Source organism: Ranitomeya imitator, chromosome 1 (genome assembly GCF_032444005.1).
Source record: "Ranitomeya imitator isolate aRanImi1 chromosome 1, aRanImi1.pri, whole genome shotgun sequence".
NCBI classification, from domain to species: Eukaryota; Metazoa; Chordata; class Amphibia; order Anura; family Dendrobatidae; genus Ranitomeya; species Ranitomeya imitator.
Genome location: NC_091282.1, coordinates 7,568,970 through 7,586,010, shown reverse-complemented (window position 1 = coordinate 7,586,010; position 17,041 = coordinate 7,568,970). Strand labels below are relative to the sequence as shown.

Below are 17,041 nucleotides of genomic sequence, written 5' to 3'. Positions count from 1 at the left end.
TGCGTTTGCGCTTTTTATGCGCATGCGTTCAATATTTCCAGGAGGGCATGGGCGTACACATTCCGAAATACGCAAGCGCATCGAACGCATGCGTACACATGTCCTTGCATACGCATGCGTTCCCATAGACAGTAATGTGTTTTTTTAATGCACTCATCCGCATCCGCATGCGCATGCCTGCGCATATTTGACTAATTTTTGACGCTTCCAAAAATGTAACATGTTGCGTTCGCCACGCCCCACCACACACCGCAAGAAAAAACGCATGTCCATGCGTACACCATGTTAAAGATAGGTAAGCATGACATATGCGGAGGTATGCGGGTCGTACGCTGCGTGCACAGACGCAAATGTGAAACCAGCCTAAGCCATGCACCTAGGGTACAATGTTATAATGCTGTAATTGAGCAGATGTAAAGCTCAGAGGGCAATAAAATAGCTGAATACACACTAGGTCTTATTATACGGGCAGTGATGGTGACGATCATACACCTTCACCCCAGGACTGAATTCGGGGAGACTCCGCTGATGCCGCTTCCTGTGCTGTCTCAGATTCAGTTATGGCCTTTCGAGGGTTTCTTCACTCATCCTCGATGCGTCATTTGCTTCTTGTATTTTGAAACTTCTGTTTCCTCAACAATTTCCTGACTCTGTGAAAAAAAATATAACCAAAATCTGAAAGAAGATGATTTATGCATCAGAGCAGCACAGACAAAGCGTGAGGAGATGAAGGGACTCTGTGTACCGGCTCTTCTGGTCTTACACCTGAGTAAGTCAATCATTAGTGTTCCTCCTTCGTGCACCTTCATTCCATGGAGAGTGACCAAGCTTTCCTGTTTGTTGTCCATTCTCTTGAGGTCCATACATGGCATCAGTCTGGGTCTCATGGACTGAACTTCACTAATCGGTGTGTTTGGTGGGTAGATGTAAATGCATGAACCCCAACAATCAGTGAGGGTGATGTCCCAGGAGGCCCAAGTTATAAACCCAACCAATCTCACCAGTTTGTGACATGTGGAACCCAGTGGCTGAACCTTACCAATAAGTGTGGGTGATGTTGGGGGTCCATGTTGTTTAGCCCCACTAATAATACAGTGCACAAAGAATCCCTCCATATAGTGACCAAACAACAGTCCCACGCAATGTCTACACAGTATCACCACACTTCCATAATTAATGGTGGGTACTTCTATCAGTAGAGTCAGAATACATTTATGATGAACCTGTCATCCTTTGAATACGTAGTATAAATTGCGAAGTGTCCCCCTCTTCTATCATCACCCTCCACATCTGCAGGGCATAAAAGGATTTCTGTCAGGGCGTTTTGTCTCCACCATTACATATCTTCAGTTCTTTTACCCATCAATGGAGAGACTTCCTGGTCTACACATTTATAATGCACATAGCTTAGTCCTCTCGGATCGGGGGCAAGAACTTCAATAGTTTTCATTTTTCGTTAATTTCTGCAAATTATAAACTAAACTGAAGCCATTCTTCTCTTCTGCTGTGTTATGTTCGTAGATAATTGGAGCTGTTGTTTCCTCCATTGTCTTGACAACCAATCAAATAGACTAAGATGGATCCAAATGTTCCCCAAGTCAGGTCCCGTGATCTAAATAGGTCCTCATCTATGAGCATGTTGTCTGGGAGTGGTACCAAGATCTGTCCTTGGAGCAGTCTACTCTGAGAAAGCAGAAGCTCCAGATGAATTATGGACTTCAGACACTTGGTGTTTCATTGTCTGCGAACCCCCACCACCCACTGCTGCTGTGGTTCATATCATTTCCTTCTATTTTTTGTAGCTTTTTTTTGCATTTTCATAACTGTAACATTTGACATCACCCAGAGGGCACAGAATATTCTAGGGAGGGCTGGTGACATCAGAGAGAGGAAGCCTGGGCAGGAGTGATGACATCACACAGAGGGCGCAAGGTCTTCTAGGAGGGCTGGTGACATCAGAGAGAGGAAGCCTGGGCAGGAGTGATGACATCACACAGAGGGCACAAGGTCTTCTAGGAGGGCTGGTGACATCAGAGAGAGGAATCCTGGGCAGGAGTGATGACATCACACAGAGGGTGCAAGGTCTTCTAGGAGGGCTGGTGACATCAGAGAGAGGAAGCCTGGGCAGGAGTGATGACATCACACAGAGGGGGCAGAGTCTTCTGGGGAGGGTCGGGGACATCAGAGAGTGTAAGCCTGGGCAGGAGTAATGACATTACACAGAGGGCACAAGTTCTTCTAGGAGGGCTGATGACATCAGAGAGAGGAAGCCTGGGCAGGAGTGATGACATCACACAGAGGGCGCAAGGTCTTCTAGGAGGGCTGGTGACATCAGAGAGAGGAAGTCTGACAGGAGTGATGACATCACACAGAGGGCGTAAGGTCTTCTAGGAGGGCTGGTGACATCAGAGAGAGGAAGCCTGGGCAGGAGTGATGACATCACACAGAGGGCGTAAGGTCTTCTAGAGGGGCTGGTGACATCAGAGATAGGAAGTCTGACAGGAGTGATGACATCACACAGAGGGCACCAGGTCTTCTAGGAGGGCTGGTGACATCAGAGAGAGGAAGCCTGGGCAGGAGTGATGACATCACACAGAGGGCGCAAGTTCTTCTAGGAGGGCTGGTGACATCAGAGAGAGGAAGCCTGGGCAGGAGAGATGACATCACACAGAGGGCACAAGGTCTTCTAGGAGGGCTGGTGACATCAGAGAGAGGAAGCCTGGGCAGGAGTGATGACATCACACAGAGGGCGCAAGGTCTTCTAGGAGGGCTGGTGACATCAGAGAGAGGAAGCCTGGGCAGGAGTGATGACATCACACAGAGGCACCAGAATCTTCTGGGGAGGGCTAGTGACATCAGAGAGAGGAAGCCTGGGCAGGAGTGATGACATCACACAGAGGGAGCAGAATCTTCTGGGGAGGGCTGGTGACATTAGAGAGAGGAAGCCTGGGCAGGAGTGTTGACATCACACAGAGGGGGCAGAATCTTCTGGGGAGGGCCGGTGACATCAGAGTGGAAGCCTGGGCAGGAGTGATGACATTACACAGAGGGCACAAGTTCTTCTAGGAGGGCTGGTGACATCAGAGAGAGGAAGCCTGGGCAGGAGTGATGACATCACAAGGAGGGCATAAGGTCTCCTAGGAGGGCTGGTGACATCAGAGAGAGGAAGACTGGGCAGGAGTGATGACATCACACAGAGGGCGCAAGGTCTTCTAGAGGGGCTGGTGACATCAGAGAGAGGAAGTCTGACAGGAGTGATGACATCACACAGAGGGCGCAAGGTCTTCTAGGAGGGCTGGTGACATCAGAGAGAGGAAGCCTGGGCAGGAGTGATGACATCACACAGAGGGCGCAAGGTCTTCTAGGAGGGCTGGTGACATCAGAGAGAGGAAGCCTGGGCAGGAGTGATGACATCACACAGAGGGCACAAGGTCTTCTAGGAGGGTTGGTGACATCAGAGAGAGGAAGCCTGGGCAGGAGTGATGACATCACACAGAGGCACCAGAATCTTCTGGGGAGGGCTGATGACATCAGAGAGAGGAAGCCTGGCCAGGAGTGATGACATCACACAGAGGGCACAAGGTCTTCTAGGAGGGCTGGTGACATCAGAGAGAGGAAGCCTGGGCAGGAGTGATGACATCACACGGAGGCACCAGAATCTTCTGGGGAGGGCTGATGACATCAGAGAGTGTAAGGCAGGGCAGGAGTGATGACATCACACAGAGGGGGAGAGTCTTCTGGGGAGGGCCGGTGACATCAGAGAGTGTAAGCCTGGGCAGGAGTGATGACATCACACAGAGGGAGCAGAATCTTCTGGGGAGGGCCGGTGACATCAGAGTGGAAGCCTGGGCAGGAGTGATGACATCACACAGAGGGGGCAGAGTCTTCTGGAGAGTGCTGGTGATTATTATTATTACACATTTATATAGTACCGTTTATTCCATGGCACTTTACTTGTGAAAAGGAGCATACATAGACAAGTGCAATAAACCCGAGCAATACAAGGCACACACAAGTACAGGAGGAGAAAGAACGCTGCCCGTGAGGGCTCACAGTCTACAGGGGATGGGTGAGGATACACTAGGTAAGGGTAGAGCTGTTCGTGCGGCGGTTCAGCAGACTAAGGATCACTGCAGATTGTAGCCTTGACGGAAGATGTGGGTCTTTAGGCTCTTTTTGAAGGTTTCTATGGTAGGCGAGAGTCTGAGGTGTTGGGGTAGAGAGTTCCAGACTATGGGGGAAACACGGGAGAAGTCTTGTATGCATGGGAAGAAGAGATAAGAGGGGAGTAGAGAAGGAGATCTTAAGAGGATTGAAGGTTGCGTGTGGGTAAGTACCGGGAGACGAGGTCACAGATATATGGAGGAGACTGGTTGTGGATGGCTTTGTATGTCATAGTTAGGGTTTTGAACTGGAGCCTCTGGACAATAGGAAGCCAGTGAAGGGCTTGGCAGAGAGGAGAGGCCGGGGAATAGCGGGGAGACAGGTGGATTAGTCGGGCAGCAGAGTGTAGGATGGATTGGAGGGGTGCCAGAGTGCTGGAGGGGAGGCCAGAGAGTAGGAGGTTGCAGTAATGGCGGCCGGAGATGATAAGGGCGTGTACAAGTGTTTTTGTGGTTTCATGGTCAAGGAATGCACGGATCCGGGAAAGATTTTTGAGTTTGAGACAGCAGGCGGAGGCAAGGGCTTGGATATGTGGCTTGAAAGAGAGGGCAGAGTCGAGGATCACCTCGAGGCACCGAGTATGCGGGACTGGGGAAAGTGAGGAGCCATTGACATTGATGGATAGGTCTGGTGGAGGGGTAGAGCGAGGTGGGGGAAAGATGATGAATTCTGTTTTGTCCATGTTTAGTTTTAGAAAGCGAGCAGAAAAGAAAGCTGAAATGGCAGACAGACATTGTGTGATTTTGGTGAGTAAGGAGTTGAGGTCAGGTCCAGATAGGTAGATAGGCGTGTCATCAGCATAGAGATGATATTGCAAACTGTGGGATTCTATGAGCTGTCCCAGGCCGAAGGTGTAGATGGAGAAGAATAGGGGTCCTAGTGCAGCGCCCCAGGGTCCTGGTCGTTGCAGTAACGCCATTCTTCCACCAGGGGGAGTGATGTTACGTTTGAAGGCAATAAAGGAGATCTCTTTATCAGGTATCACAAACCACACAACACACTTCACACTCCAGTCCACCAGGGGGAGCTATGCTCCTATTCATTAGGGCACTCTTCACAATTAGGTAAAACTGGTGGTCTGGATAGGAAGTTAGGCAGAAGCTGACTGGGCTTCACCCAGGCAGCACCTGTCAGGAAGCCAGAGGGGAAGGAGGAACATCTAAGAGCTGCAGACAGAGAGGTCCCTGACAGGGGTGGGATCCTGTCAGAGGCCCAGACAGAAGGTCATGGAGCTGCGCCTGCCCGACGTGCGGCAGCATCCTAAGAAAGAGACCCGAACAGCGAATTGTATTGTAGAGGGTGAGAAACGAAGTCATAGCAAAAGAAGAGGAAACCAGAAGGAGTTCTGCCCTGCAAAAGGCTGCCTCCTTTCTGAGGCGCAGGATCCGGTAGCCGGAACACCGAGGGAGTAATCGTCTCCAAGCCTTGCTCCAGAGACCGGCAGCACAGTTAATTCCATATTAGCTGCTCGACCCATACCCAGGAGGCACAGTGGCAACTTGTGGGGGCTGGGGCATGCTAGAGTCCCTGTAAAAAGCCTCAGGCCACCAGTCATACGGGTTTGTCCTATCCTTACCATCAGGACGACAGAGAGAAAGACATAACATCTAGAACACCAACATCAGTTGTGAGGACCTTACCGAGACGCTCAGCAGGGAGGTACTACAACACCCAGGCGCTGGAGGAAGGCTACTGATTTCCACCTGGATAAGGGGACTCTGGATTTGCCTTCAGACTGGCCGGACTCTGCCTACCCTGTGGTCTGTACCCTGGACTGTGGATGCTGAAGCCTTCAGTAAAGGTAAAGAGACTGCAACCTTGTGTCCTCGTTCTTCACTGCACCGCTAACCATCCACTATCTACACTCTGGGAAGCCCTGGGGATACACTTCACCTGTAGGAAGGTATACCATCTAGCTGCCATAACATCACCCCAGCGGACCCCTAAGCAGCGTCGGTCATCCTGACCAAATACCACAAATGGCGTCACGAATATATCCCTTTAAAGACCTTTCCCTTTTACGCGGACATCCCTAGGGCCACGGACCGGGTCAGCCACTGTGACATCCCCCTTGAGAACCGAAGGGCCCGGTACTGAGTACCCCACTGTCCCACGGGGGCGCTCCACTAGAACTGAGCCTTGGGAAACACCAACAGACAGGGGAGAGGTGTGGAGGTGATGTGGGAGAGGGAGTCGCTGAATGTTCGTCTGTCAGATATGACGAGATCCAAGATAGGGCCAAGTCTGTGATGCCAAGAGATGAGAGAATCTGTAGCAGGAGGGAGTGGTCCACAGTGTCAAAGGCAGAAGACTGGTCCAGGAGAAGGAGGACAGAGTAGTGTCGCTTGCTCTTGGCGGTTAGTAGGTCATTGGAGACTTTAGTTTGGTGATGTCAGAGAGAGGAAGCCTGGGCAGGAGTGATGACATCACACACAGGGAGCAGAATCTTCTGGGGACGGCTGGTGACATCAGAGAGAGGAAGCCTGGGCAGGAGTGATGACATCACACAGAGGGAGCAAGGTCTTATGGGGAGGGCTGGTAACAGAGAGAGGAAGCCTGGGCAGGAGTGATGACATCACACAGAGGGAGCAGAATCTTCTGGGGACGGCTGGTGAGGTGTCATCAGGGAGAGGAAGCCTGGGCTGTACTGATGACATCACATAGACAGAGCAGTCTTCTGGGGACAGCTGGTGACATCAGAGAGAGGAAGCCTGGACTGGAGTGAAGTTGGATCTCCCCCAGACACAGGGCCACGCGTTCTCGGTACCGGGCCTCTCTGGTTCGGTTCTGAAGCTGTCACGGTGGCTAGACCCGGTCCGCGACCCTGCTAAGGGGCGTCCAATAAAGGTGGTACAGTCTATCAGGTATTCGTGACGCCACCTGTGGTGTTCGGTCAGGGTGACCGACGCTGCTGTGGGGTCCGCTGGGGTGATGGAATAGCAGCTGGATGGTATACCTTCCCACAGGTGAAGTATGTCCCCAGGGCTTCCCGGTAAGGTGGATGGTGATGGTGTGAGGTGCAGTCAATAACGAGGACACAAGGTTGCAGTCTCTTTACCGCTTTACTGAAGACTTCAGGATCCGCAATCCAGAGCATGCTTAACAGGGCTATCTGAGACCGGCCGGTCCGATGGGCACTTCCAGAATTCACTTTGCAGGTGGAAATCGTTGCCTACCAATAGCGCCTGTGTGTTGTAGTGCTACCCTGCTGAGCATTCGGAATTGTCCTCACAACTGCTGTTCTCGTTTCGTTCGTTCTTTACAGCTCTCTCTCTCTTTAGTTCCAGATGTTTCTAGCTCAACGTCCCCCAGGTATGTTATGGCTAGGATGCACCCGTATGACGGGAAGGCCTGGAGGTCTTCCGGACCCTAGAGACGCCCCTCTCCCACTGTTGCCCCCTATGTCTTCGTAGGTGTTTAGGTTAGACAGCCAACCTATACTTAACTGTCCTGCGGAGTTTGGAGTAAGGCGAAGAGTTGGTTACTCCCTTGGTGTTCCGGCCACCGGCTACACGCCTCAGTAGGATGTTGCCTCGGTCTCACGGCACAACTCCTACTGGCTCTCCTTTGTGCTTGATCTCGTTTCTCACTGTCTCACAATATCCTTCGCTTTGTGTCTCTTTCTTAGGATACCGCCGCGGGGTGTGCAGGCGCAGTTCCGTAACGTTCTGTTCTGGTCGCTAGGTACCTGCCAGGTTCCCACGCCTGACAGGGACCCCCCTGTGTCTTCTCCCTGCAACACCCCCTGCCACGGGATGTTGCCTGAATCCAAACCAGTCAGCTTCTGACTAACTTTCTATCCAACCCCTAGTTTTACCAGTGTGAGGAGGGGCCCAATAAATAAAGCCTTTTGCTCCCCCTAGTGGCCGGAGTGTGAAGTGTAATGTGTTCTGGTGATACCTGGTCAGTAGAATTCCTTCAGTGCCATCAGACGTACCATCACTCCCCTTAATGGCAGAGTGTCATACTGCAACGACCAGATCTCTGGGGCGCTACACTGACATCACACAGAGAGGTGAATTGGAGCAACACGGCACTCGTAGTAATGTGTGGAGTAGGTGCTCAAGTAGGGTATCCAGCCCAAAAGAGTTCAAAATTAGAAGAAATTGGCACTCAAATAAGTTTTGTAGTATAAAGAAAAAAATATTTATTGTTGTGCATCCATATAGGCATGTTAAGTTGAACGTTTTCGGTCCACATCCGGACCTTCATCAGAACAAATATACTGGTATAAAGAGAAGCGTATATCCTGTAACTATAGATTCCAAAAGGTTAGATGGGTAGCCTGGATGCAGCAGGGAAGTCCTCTCCATGTCAGTGCAGGTGTAGAGCGACGGAGGTCGCTATGTGAATCACGTGCTGCATCCAGGCTACCCACCAAACCCTTTTGGAATCTATAGTTACAGGATATACGCTTCTCTTTATACCAGTATATTTGTTCTGATGTGGACTGAAAATGTTCAACTTAACATGCCTATATGGATGCCTCCAGGTATTTTCAGTGGTGAGGAAAACGTCAGCGTCTAGTGGTAGTCAGAGGAGGTACACTAGACACGGAGACGTTTTCCTCCAAATTGTCCTTCAAGGGGACAATTACCATAGGCCCATCCACTCTTATGGTAGAGCGTTGTTTGAACTCCGGGAAGGAGGGCAATTTTATGTCATCTGCTTTCCCCCAACGACATGCAATACCCCTGGTGATGCTCACCAAACCTGTGACTGTTCAAGTGGTAAATGGGTCGACACTACCCTCACAAATTACACACCAAACCATTCCTTTCACCATTTCCATGTCTCCATCTCATCAGGAGATTATCTCTGCTCGTCATTCCCGAGGGAATTGATGAGGTCCTGTTGGGGATACCATGGCTGCGGTACCACTCTCCTTATATAGAGTGGTCTTCAGGGAGAATTCTGGGATGGGGTGAATCTTGTGGGGGTAGATGTCAGAGGGAGTGCGTTCAGGTTGCTACAGCTGAGGTACCCGCAGATATTTCCTCTCTCCCCAAGCACTATTGGCCCTATGCAGACGCGTTCTCCAAAAGGGCTGCAGAGACCCTTCCGCCTCATCGCCCCTATGACTGTCCTATTTACTTCTTGCCTGGTACAGAGCCTCCCTGGGGTCGAGTCTATCCGTTATCTCTTCCGGAGATAGAGGCAATGTCCAAGTACATCTGAGAGAATCTGGCAAGAGGATTCATTAGGAAGTCAGTGTCACCTGCAGGGGCTGGGTTCTTCTTCATACAGAGGAAGAGTAGAGAAATACGTCCATGCATGGACTACAGAGGTCTTAACGCCATCACCGTTAAGAATAAGTACCCACTACCTTTGATATCTGAGCTCTTTGATAGGCTACGGGTAGCAAGGGTATTTACTAAATTAGATCTGCGGGGTGCTAAAAACCTGATTCGCATCCGTGAGGGGGAGGAATGGAAGATGGCTTTTAACACGAGGGATGGGCACTTTGAATATCTGGTGATGCCCTTCGGGCTCTGTAATGCCCCAGCCGTTTTCCAAGACTTTGTGAACGACATCTTCCGGGATATTCTCACCACCCCAGTTGTAGTCTATCTGGATGATATTCTCATCTACTCTCCAGATATTGACTCCCACCGGAGAGATGTTTCCAAAGTCTTCGACCTCTTACGGGCAAACTCCATCTATGCCAAGTTGGAGAAGTCTGTGTTTGAGCAGGAGTCCTTGCCTTTCCTGGGCTATATCATCTGTGCCCAGGGATTGGCTATGGATCCTGCCAAACTACAGGCTGTGGTGGACTGGCAGGAACCCCATTCTCTTAAAGCGGTACAGCACTTTACGGGGTTCATGAATTACTATTGCCAGTTCATTCCCCACTTCTCAACTTTGGTAGCTCCTTTGGTTGCCCTCACCAAGAAGGGAGCCAATCCCAAATTGTGGTCGGAGGAGGTCTCCAAGGCCTTGCTCACTATTAAGTCACACTTCGCTAGCGCTCCCATCTTACATTCCCCCGATGTAGATAAGCCGCTTATAAAGGAGGTGGATGCCTCATCCGTTGGTGCTGGAGCAATCCTCTTCCAAAAGGATGCTCAAGGTCAGAAGCATACTTGCTTCTTCTTCTCCAAGACCTTCTCACCAGCGGAGAGGAATTATTCCATCGGGGACAGGGAGTTGCTAGCCATGAAGTTGGCTTTATCAGAGTGGAGACACCTCCTGGAGGGGGCTCGCTGTCCCTTCCTAGTTTTTACAGACCACATAAAGTTTAGCCCAGCGGCTAAATTCCCGCCAGGCCAGATGGTCCCTGTTCTTCTCCCGGTTTCATTTCACCCTACATTTTCTCTCCATGGGAGAAGAACACTCATGCCGACACTCTCTTTCGCTCTGTTGTGTCATAGGAGGAGGAGGAGCCTCCGTTTATTGTCCCTTCTGAGAACCGTAGCTCCGGTTTTGCTAGAGTTTGTGCCCCCGGGCAAGACTTTCATACCATCAAATTTGTGACCGGAGGTTCTCTCTTGGACTCATTCATCCAGGGTGGGTGGACATTTTGGGACCAAGAGGACATTTGAGCGTCTGGCGAGGACATACAGTTAGGGCCAGAAATATTTGGACAGTGACACAATTTTCGCGAGTTGGGCTCTGCATGCCACCACATTGGATTTGAAATGAAACCTCTACAACAGAATTCAAGTGCAGATTGTAACGTTTAATTTGAAGGGTTGAATAAAAATATCTGATAGAAAATGTAGGAATTGTACACATTTCTTTACAAACACTCCACATTTTAGGAGGTCAAAAGTAATTGGACAAATAAACATAACCCAAACAAAATATTTTTATTTTCAATATTTTGTTGCAAATCCTTTGGAGGCAATCACTGCCTTAAGTCTGGAACCCATGGACATCACCAAACGCTGGGTTTCCTCCTTCTTAATGCTTTGCCAGGCCTTTACAGCCGCAGCCTTCAGGTCTTGCTTGTTTGTGGGTCTTTCCGTCTTAAGTCTGGATTTGAGCAAGTGAAATGCATGCTCAATTGGGTTTAGATCTGGAGATTGACTTGGCCATTGCAGAATGTTCCACTTTTTGGCACTCATGAACTCCTGGGTAGCTTCGGCTGTATGCTTGGGGTCATTGTCCATCTGTACTATGAAGCGCCGTCCAATCAACTTTGCAGCATTTGGCTGAATCTGGGCTGAAAGTATATCCCGGTACACCTCAGAATTCATCCGGCTACTCTTGTCTGCTCTTATGTCATCAATAAACACAAGTGACCCAGTGCCATTGAAAGCCATGCATGCCCATGCCATCACGTTGCCTCCACCATGTTTTACAGAGGATGTGGTGTGCCTTGGATCATGTGCCGTTCCCTTTCTTCTCCAAACTTTTTTCTTCCCATCATTCTGGTACAGGTTGATCTTTGTCTCATCTGTCCATAGAATACTTTTCCAGAACTGAGCTGGCTTCTTGAGGTGTTTTTCTGTCTATTTTTGGTATTGATGAATGGTTTGCATCTAGATGTGAACCCTTTGTATTTACTGTCATGGAGTCTTCTCTTTACTGTTGACTTAGAGACAGATACACCTACTTCACTGAGAGTGTTCTGGACTTCAGTTGATGTTGTGAACGGGTTCTTCTTCCCCCAATTAAGTATGCGGCGATCATCCACCACTGTTGTCATCCGTGGACGCCCAGGCCTTTTTGAGTTCCCAAGCTCACCAGTCAATTCCTTTTTTCTCAGAATGTACCCAACTGTTGATTTTGCTACTCCAAGCATGTCTGCTATCTCTCTGATGGATTTTTTCTTTTTTTTCAGCCTCAGGATGTTCTGCTTCACCTCAATTGAGAGTTCCTTTGACCGCATGTTGTCTGCTCACAGCAACAGCTTCCAAATGCAAAACCACACACCTGGAATCCACCTCTGACCTTTTAACTATTTCATTGATTACAGGTTAACGAGGGAGACGCCTTCAGAGTTAATTGCAGCCCTTAGAGTCCATTGTACAATTACTTTTGGTCCCTTGAAAAAGAGGACGCTATGCATTACAGAGCTATGATTCCTAAACCCTTTCTCCGATTTGGATGTGGAAACTATCATATTGCAGCTGGGAGTGTGCACTTTCAGCCCATATTATATATATAATTGTATTTCTGAACATGTTTTTGTAAACAGCTAAAATAATAAAACTTGTGTCACTGTCCAAATATTTCTGGCCCTAACTGTACTGGTTGCCGCATATGGCTCGTGACGTCGGGGATTATATTCGGGCATGTGTCTCCTGCGCCAAGAATCGATCTCCTCGGCAATGGCCTGCTGGGCTTCTTTACCCCCTGCCGGTGGCAGACAGGCCCTGGGAGTTGGTCAGGATGGACTTCGTGGAGGGCTTGCCTAAGTCTCGTAGCTGCACCTTTATCTGTTTAGTCACCGATCATTTTTCTAAAATGGTGCACTTGGTTCCGCTTCCACAGTTATTTTCTGCACGGGCCTTGGCGGCGTTGTTCATAATACATATTTTCCGTCTATATGGCATGCCTGACAAAACTGTCAGTGACCGGGGTCCCCTGTTTGCATCTCGGTTTTGGAGAGAACTCTGTCATTTACTCTGCATTGAGCTGTTTCTCTCTTCTGCATACCTTTCCGAGACAAATGGGATGGTAGAGAGGGCCAACCAGGCTCTGGTGACATACCTGCGACATTTTGTCTCTGTTAGGCAGGATGACTGGGCATCTTTGCTACCTTGGGCAGAATTTGCTTTGAACAACGCTGTAGCCAACTCCACTGGGCAGACTTCATTTCTCCTTAATTACGGCCAGCATCCGTGTGTCCCTGTGCCCATGCCTGTGTCATCCACTGATTCCAGGGTGGCAGACTGGGCAGTGGAGGCATGTGACATTTGGGACCACACACAGGTTGCCAATTGGGCCTCCAAGGAGAGAATGAGGGTTTCTGCCGATGCACACCGGCGCCCCACTCCGACCTTCGCTCCTGGCGACTTAATGTGGCTCTCCGCCCGTAACATAAGGCTGCGAGTTGAGTCCACTAAGTTTGCGCCTCGTTACATTGGTCCTTTCAAGGTTCTGGAACAGGTTAACCATGTGGTCAACTGTCTCTCTATTCGTCCGCGCCTTGGTATCACCGACACCTTTCATGTTTCTCTCTTAAAGGCCGTCTATATGTCCCGGTTTTCCGAGTCATCTGCCAGCACATCGGGTTCATCCATGGATGAGTACGAGGTGAACTCTATCTTGGGGTGTAAGGTGGTACGTGGCAAGAAATAATATCTGGTGGACTGGAAGGGTCACGGTACAGAGGACAGAACCTGAGAACCTGTGGAGCACATTCGGGCACCGCTGCTCATTGCAGCCTTTGAGCATAACGAGGCTCAAGGAGGAGGGGGCTCTAGGAGGAAGGTAATGTTTGGTGTCGAGTTCCTGCCGCTGCACAGGGGGAATCTCAAACCATGTCTGTTGCGGTCTCCCATTCTCCTTCAGCTGCAGTGGAACCTGCTCAGCAGAGACGTCGGTCCTAGCATCTGGCTCAGCCTGATACTGTGTGAATGGTTACTGCTACCTTTCCAGACTCTGTAGCCAGCACTGGTCAGCGGCAAGCAGGCTTTTCTGGGACTAAGTCCTGCTTTTCACGCACTGAGCATGCCCACGGGAAGACCTCTCATTGGAGGTCGGGGGTCACACGCTTAGGTCCTGTAGCAGCTCCTATTGGTCCACCAGAAAGGTCCTGAAGAGCTGCAACTACAAAAGGTTCGCATGACCACGATGTGTTTGGCTTATGCCAGTGGTTACTATACCACTCTATACATATGGGGTGTGAGGCTGTAGATTTGGGACTGTACATCCAGTCAGGCAGCTAGCGTCAGTGGGGGCAATTAGCCTTGGCTTAGCATCTGGCTCCTTCATGTGTGCGGTTAGCACAGAAGAGTTCCAGAGCAAGCACAACCCTAAGTTAGGGTAATAGTTTTGTGTACAGCGCGACTCTGTGAGTCAACAGAGATCGCTTCCAATTCACACGGGGTGAAGCTTAAACCACATGTGAGCTCAGAGGTTATCCGCCATTACTTTGCAGCAGATATCTGCACGGTGGACCCCGGGCTGCGAACGCACCTTGTAGTTACCTATCTATACTCGGTGCGTTCCGCTAGGCCTAACACACGTAGCATAGTTCTGTGTGCTAGACTTGCTCTACTCTTTTTTTTTTTATTTAAAAAATTCACAAAAAACAAAAAAATTATTTATACAGTTTGTTATGTCAGGCTGAGGCCTGGTATATCTGTGGTGGAAAAAATCATAGGTTTGCAGGCAGACGTAGCATACTGTAGTTCTGTGTGCTAGCCTTGTTCTACTCATTTTTTTTTTTCAAAAATCACCAAAAGCAAAGAAAAATGTATACAGTCTTTTATGTCAGACTGAGGCCTGGTGTATCTGTGGTGGAAAAACTGTAGCTTCGCAGGCATACTTAGCATAGTTCTGTGTGCAAGCTTTGTTCTACTCATTTTTTATTTTTTTCCAAATTTCACAAACAACAGGAAAAAAATGATACAGTCTGTTATCTGTGGCTGCGGCCTTGTGTATCTGTGGTGGAAAAATCGTACCTTCGCAGGCATAAGTTGTATAGTTCTGTCTGCTAGCCAAGTTGTACTCATTTTTTTTTCCAAATTTCACATACAACAGAAACAAAATTATACAGTCTGTTATCTGTGGCTGTGGCCTCGTGTATCTGTGGTGGAAAAATCATAGCTTTGCAGGCATACTGATCAAATATAATTTTGCTCCAAATAAATACATTTGTCTTGAGCTTTTGAAATAGTTCAGTAGTCCATTTAAAATGGGCAAGGGGCAAGGGACGGGGAAGTGAACATGATGCTGATGGTGCATGCAGAGGACGAGGCCGTGGCTAAGCTGAAAGTGGGCAACAATAAAGACCCACATCTTCTCGCTCGACCTTCCTGTCCCAGTTTCTAGGGGACAGCAGCACACCATTATTGAAGCCAGAGCAGTGTGAAACTGTTGTTGATTGGATAGCGGATAATGCTTCCAGTCACTTAGCCAGCATCACCACCACCATGTCTTCCACACGGTCAAGTATGAGTTGCATTGAGTGTGGACCGGATATTCCTCACCCTTATCCTCCTTCCTCCCACAATGCTGAGTGCCCTGAGTCAACTAATCCCACACTTGGACACTCCGAAGAGCTGCTCAGTTTACCATTTAAAGATTCTGGACTTTCGGCTGGTCAACTTGAAGTGGGGCCAGATGAGATCACATGTAGTGATGGCCAAAGCTTTGACAGCCACAGTCACACGAAGGCGATGGTGGGAAAGCGTTACAAGAGGTGGACGATGATGAGGCACAATTGCCAGAAAGTCAGGAGGAGGAGCAGGGTGCGGATGTGGAAGATGAGGTGGTGGATGACATAATGACTGACCCAACCTGACAGGAGGACATGCATAGCGAGGACAGCAGCAAAAATAGGGAAGGAGGCATATCACCCAAACAGGCAGGAAGAAGCAGTGTGGTGGCCACAGACAGAAGGCGTGCATCCGTTCCCCGTAACAGCAACATGAAGCAAGTTGCCATTCCAACTGTTAGATCTTTCCTAGTCTCATTATGTTTTAAAGACTCTGCCGCTAACCCGAAACAGGACATTTGCAGCACCTGCCATGCCCACATCAGTAGGGGTAGCAAAACTACCAGCCTGACCACCACCAGCATGATCAGGCACGTGCAAGCAAAGCACCCGACTTTGTGGGCCGAACCCCAGGCTCCAGGACCACTGCCTGCTGGTCACACCACTGCTTCTTCCACTGTTTTGCATAGAAGCCAATCCCCAGTCCACCGTGCATGTGAAGATGCCTCTAGCCCTGCACCTGTTGTGGCCCACAGTCAAGCATGCCAAGTGCAGACTCTTCCTCCGTTCTCTCTACATTATACCAAGTGGAGACTCTTCCTCCATCCTGTCTTCTATATCCTGAATGCATGCTCTCAGGCCATAAATATACGTATTTTCCACTGATATTACTGGCACCCTGGCCACCATTGACCTTTATTATGTACAGGAGAAACATTGGTAACATCCTGGGGAAATCTATTGCAGACATCTGTCGGTTCCTATGTGACAATTTTTTGGTGATCTTTCATGTAAGATACAAGCATTAGGGCTGAATGATTTGTGTCTAACAAGTTACTAGTTTGGTTTCTGTTCTCAGGTTTCTTTGCACCAGGCAGCACCAAAGTCTGTGATGAATATGAAAGTGATGAAGATGGAAAAAGCAGTGATGAGGGTAATGATGAAATTAAAAATTTTCGTTTTGTCGTTGACTTTGATGATAATATTGATTTTGGGATGATGAGAACGAGGGAAAGTGCTTTGATAATGATAAGTATATGGATGATGTCTGTGATAAGGTGAATGATAGTGATAAAGATGATGATGAAGATATGAGAAGATGATGATGATCATCGTGATGTTGATATCATGATGGTATAACTGATTATGATGAGTATAATGATATTGATTTTTCATAAAGCTTTTTTTAAACATTTTCATTGTAGGGATGTGTTGGATGTCACATAACCATGATCTTTGTGTTTCTTTTGTTCACTGGGACTGGGATCTTTCACTAAATTAAAAAAAAAAACAGGAAGAATTATTCTTGAATCTTTACTTTCACTGATACCACTCCCAGATATTTCCACGAGACCCAAAAAGAAGTGTGATGGGGAAAAGGAAAATAAAAGTGGAGGAAGAAGAAATCCTGATGAGAACTCGCTGACCACAAGGTACATGCAGCAGTGAGACTTACATTTTTTAATAATAAAAGTATAAAAACATTTATTGTGACAGCTCAACTCGCCTCCTTGACCTTCAGAAGGTCATTCACCAACAACAATT

General features: G+C 48.7%; 1 protein-coding gene across 2 annotated transcripts in view; it reads left to right on the top strand.

Moving 5' to 3' along the window:
- The first annotated feature begins 687 nt into the window (after positions 1-687).
- LOC138658180 (uncharacterized) overlaps positions 688-17,041 on the top strand; it is a 116,255-nt gene continuing 99,901 nt past the window's right edge. Inside the window, exons 1-3 of one of the 2 annotated variants that reach the window (XM_069745707.1) lie at positions 688-769; positions 16,356-16,430; positions 16,836-16,929. In XM_069745707.1, the coding sequence (XP_069601808.1) occupies positions 727-769; positions 16,356-16,430; positions 16,836-16,929 (212 nt within the window). In that variant the 5' untranslated portion in view covers positions 688-726. Of the gene's footprint in view, positions 770-16,355; positions 16,431-16,790; positions 16,930-17,041 lie in introns of both variants that reach the window. The other variant, XM_069745703.1, reaches the window with a different exon arrangement.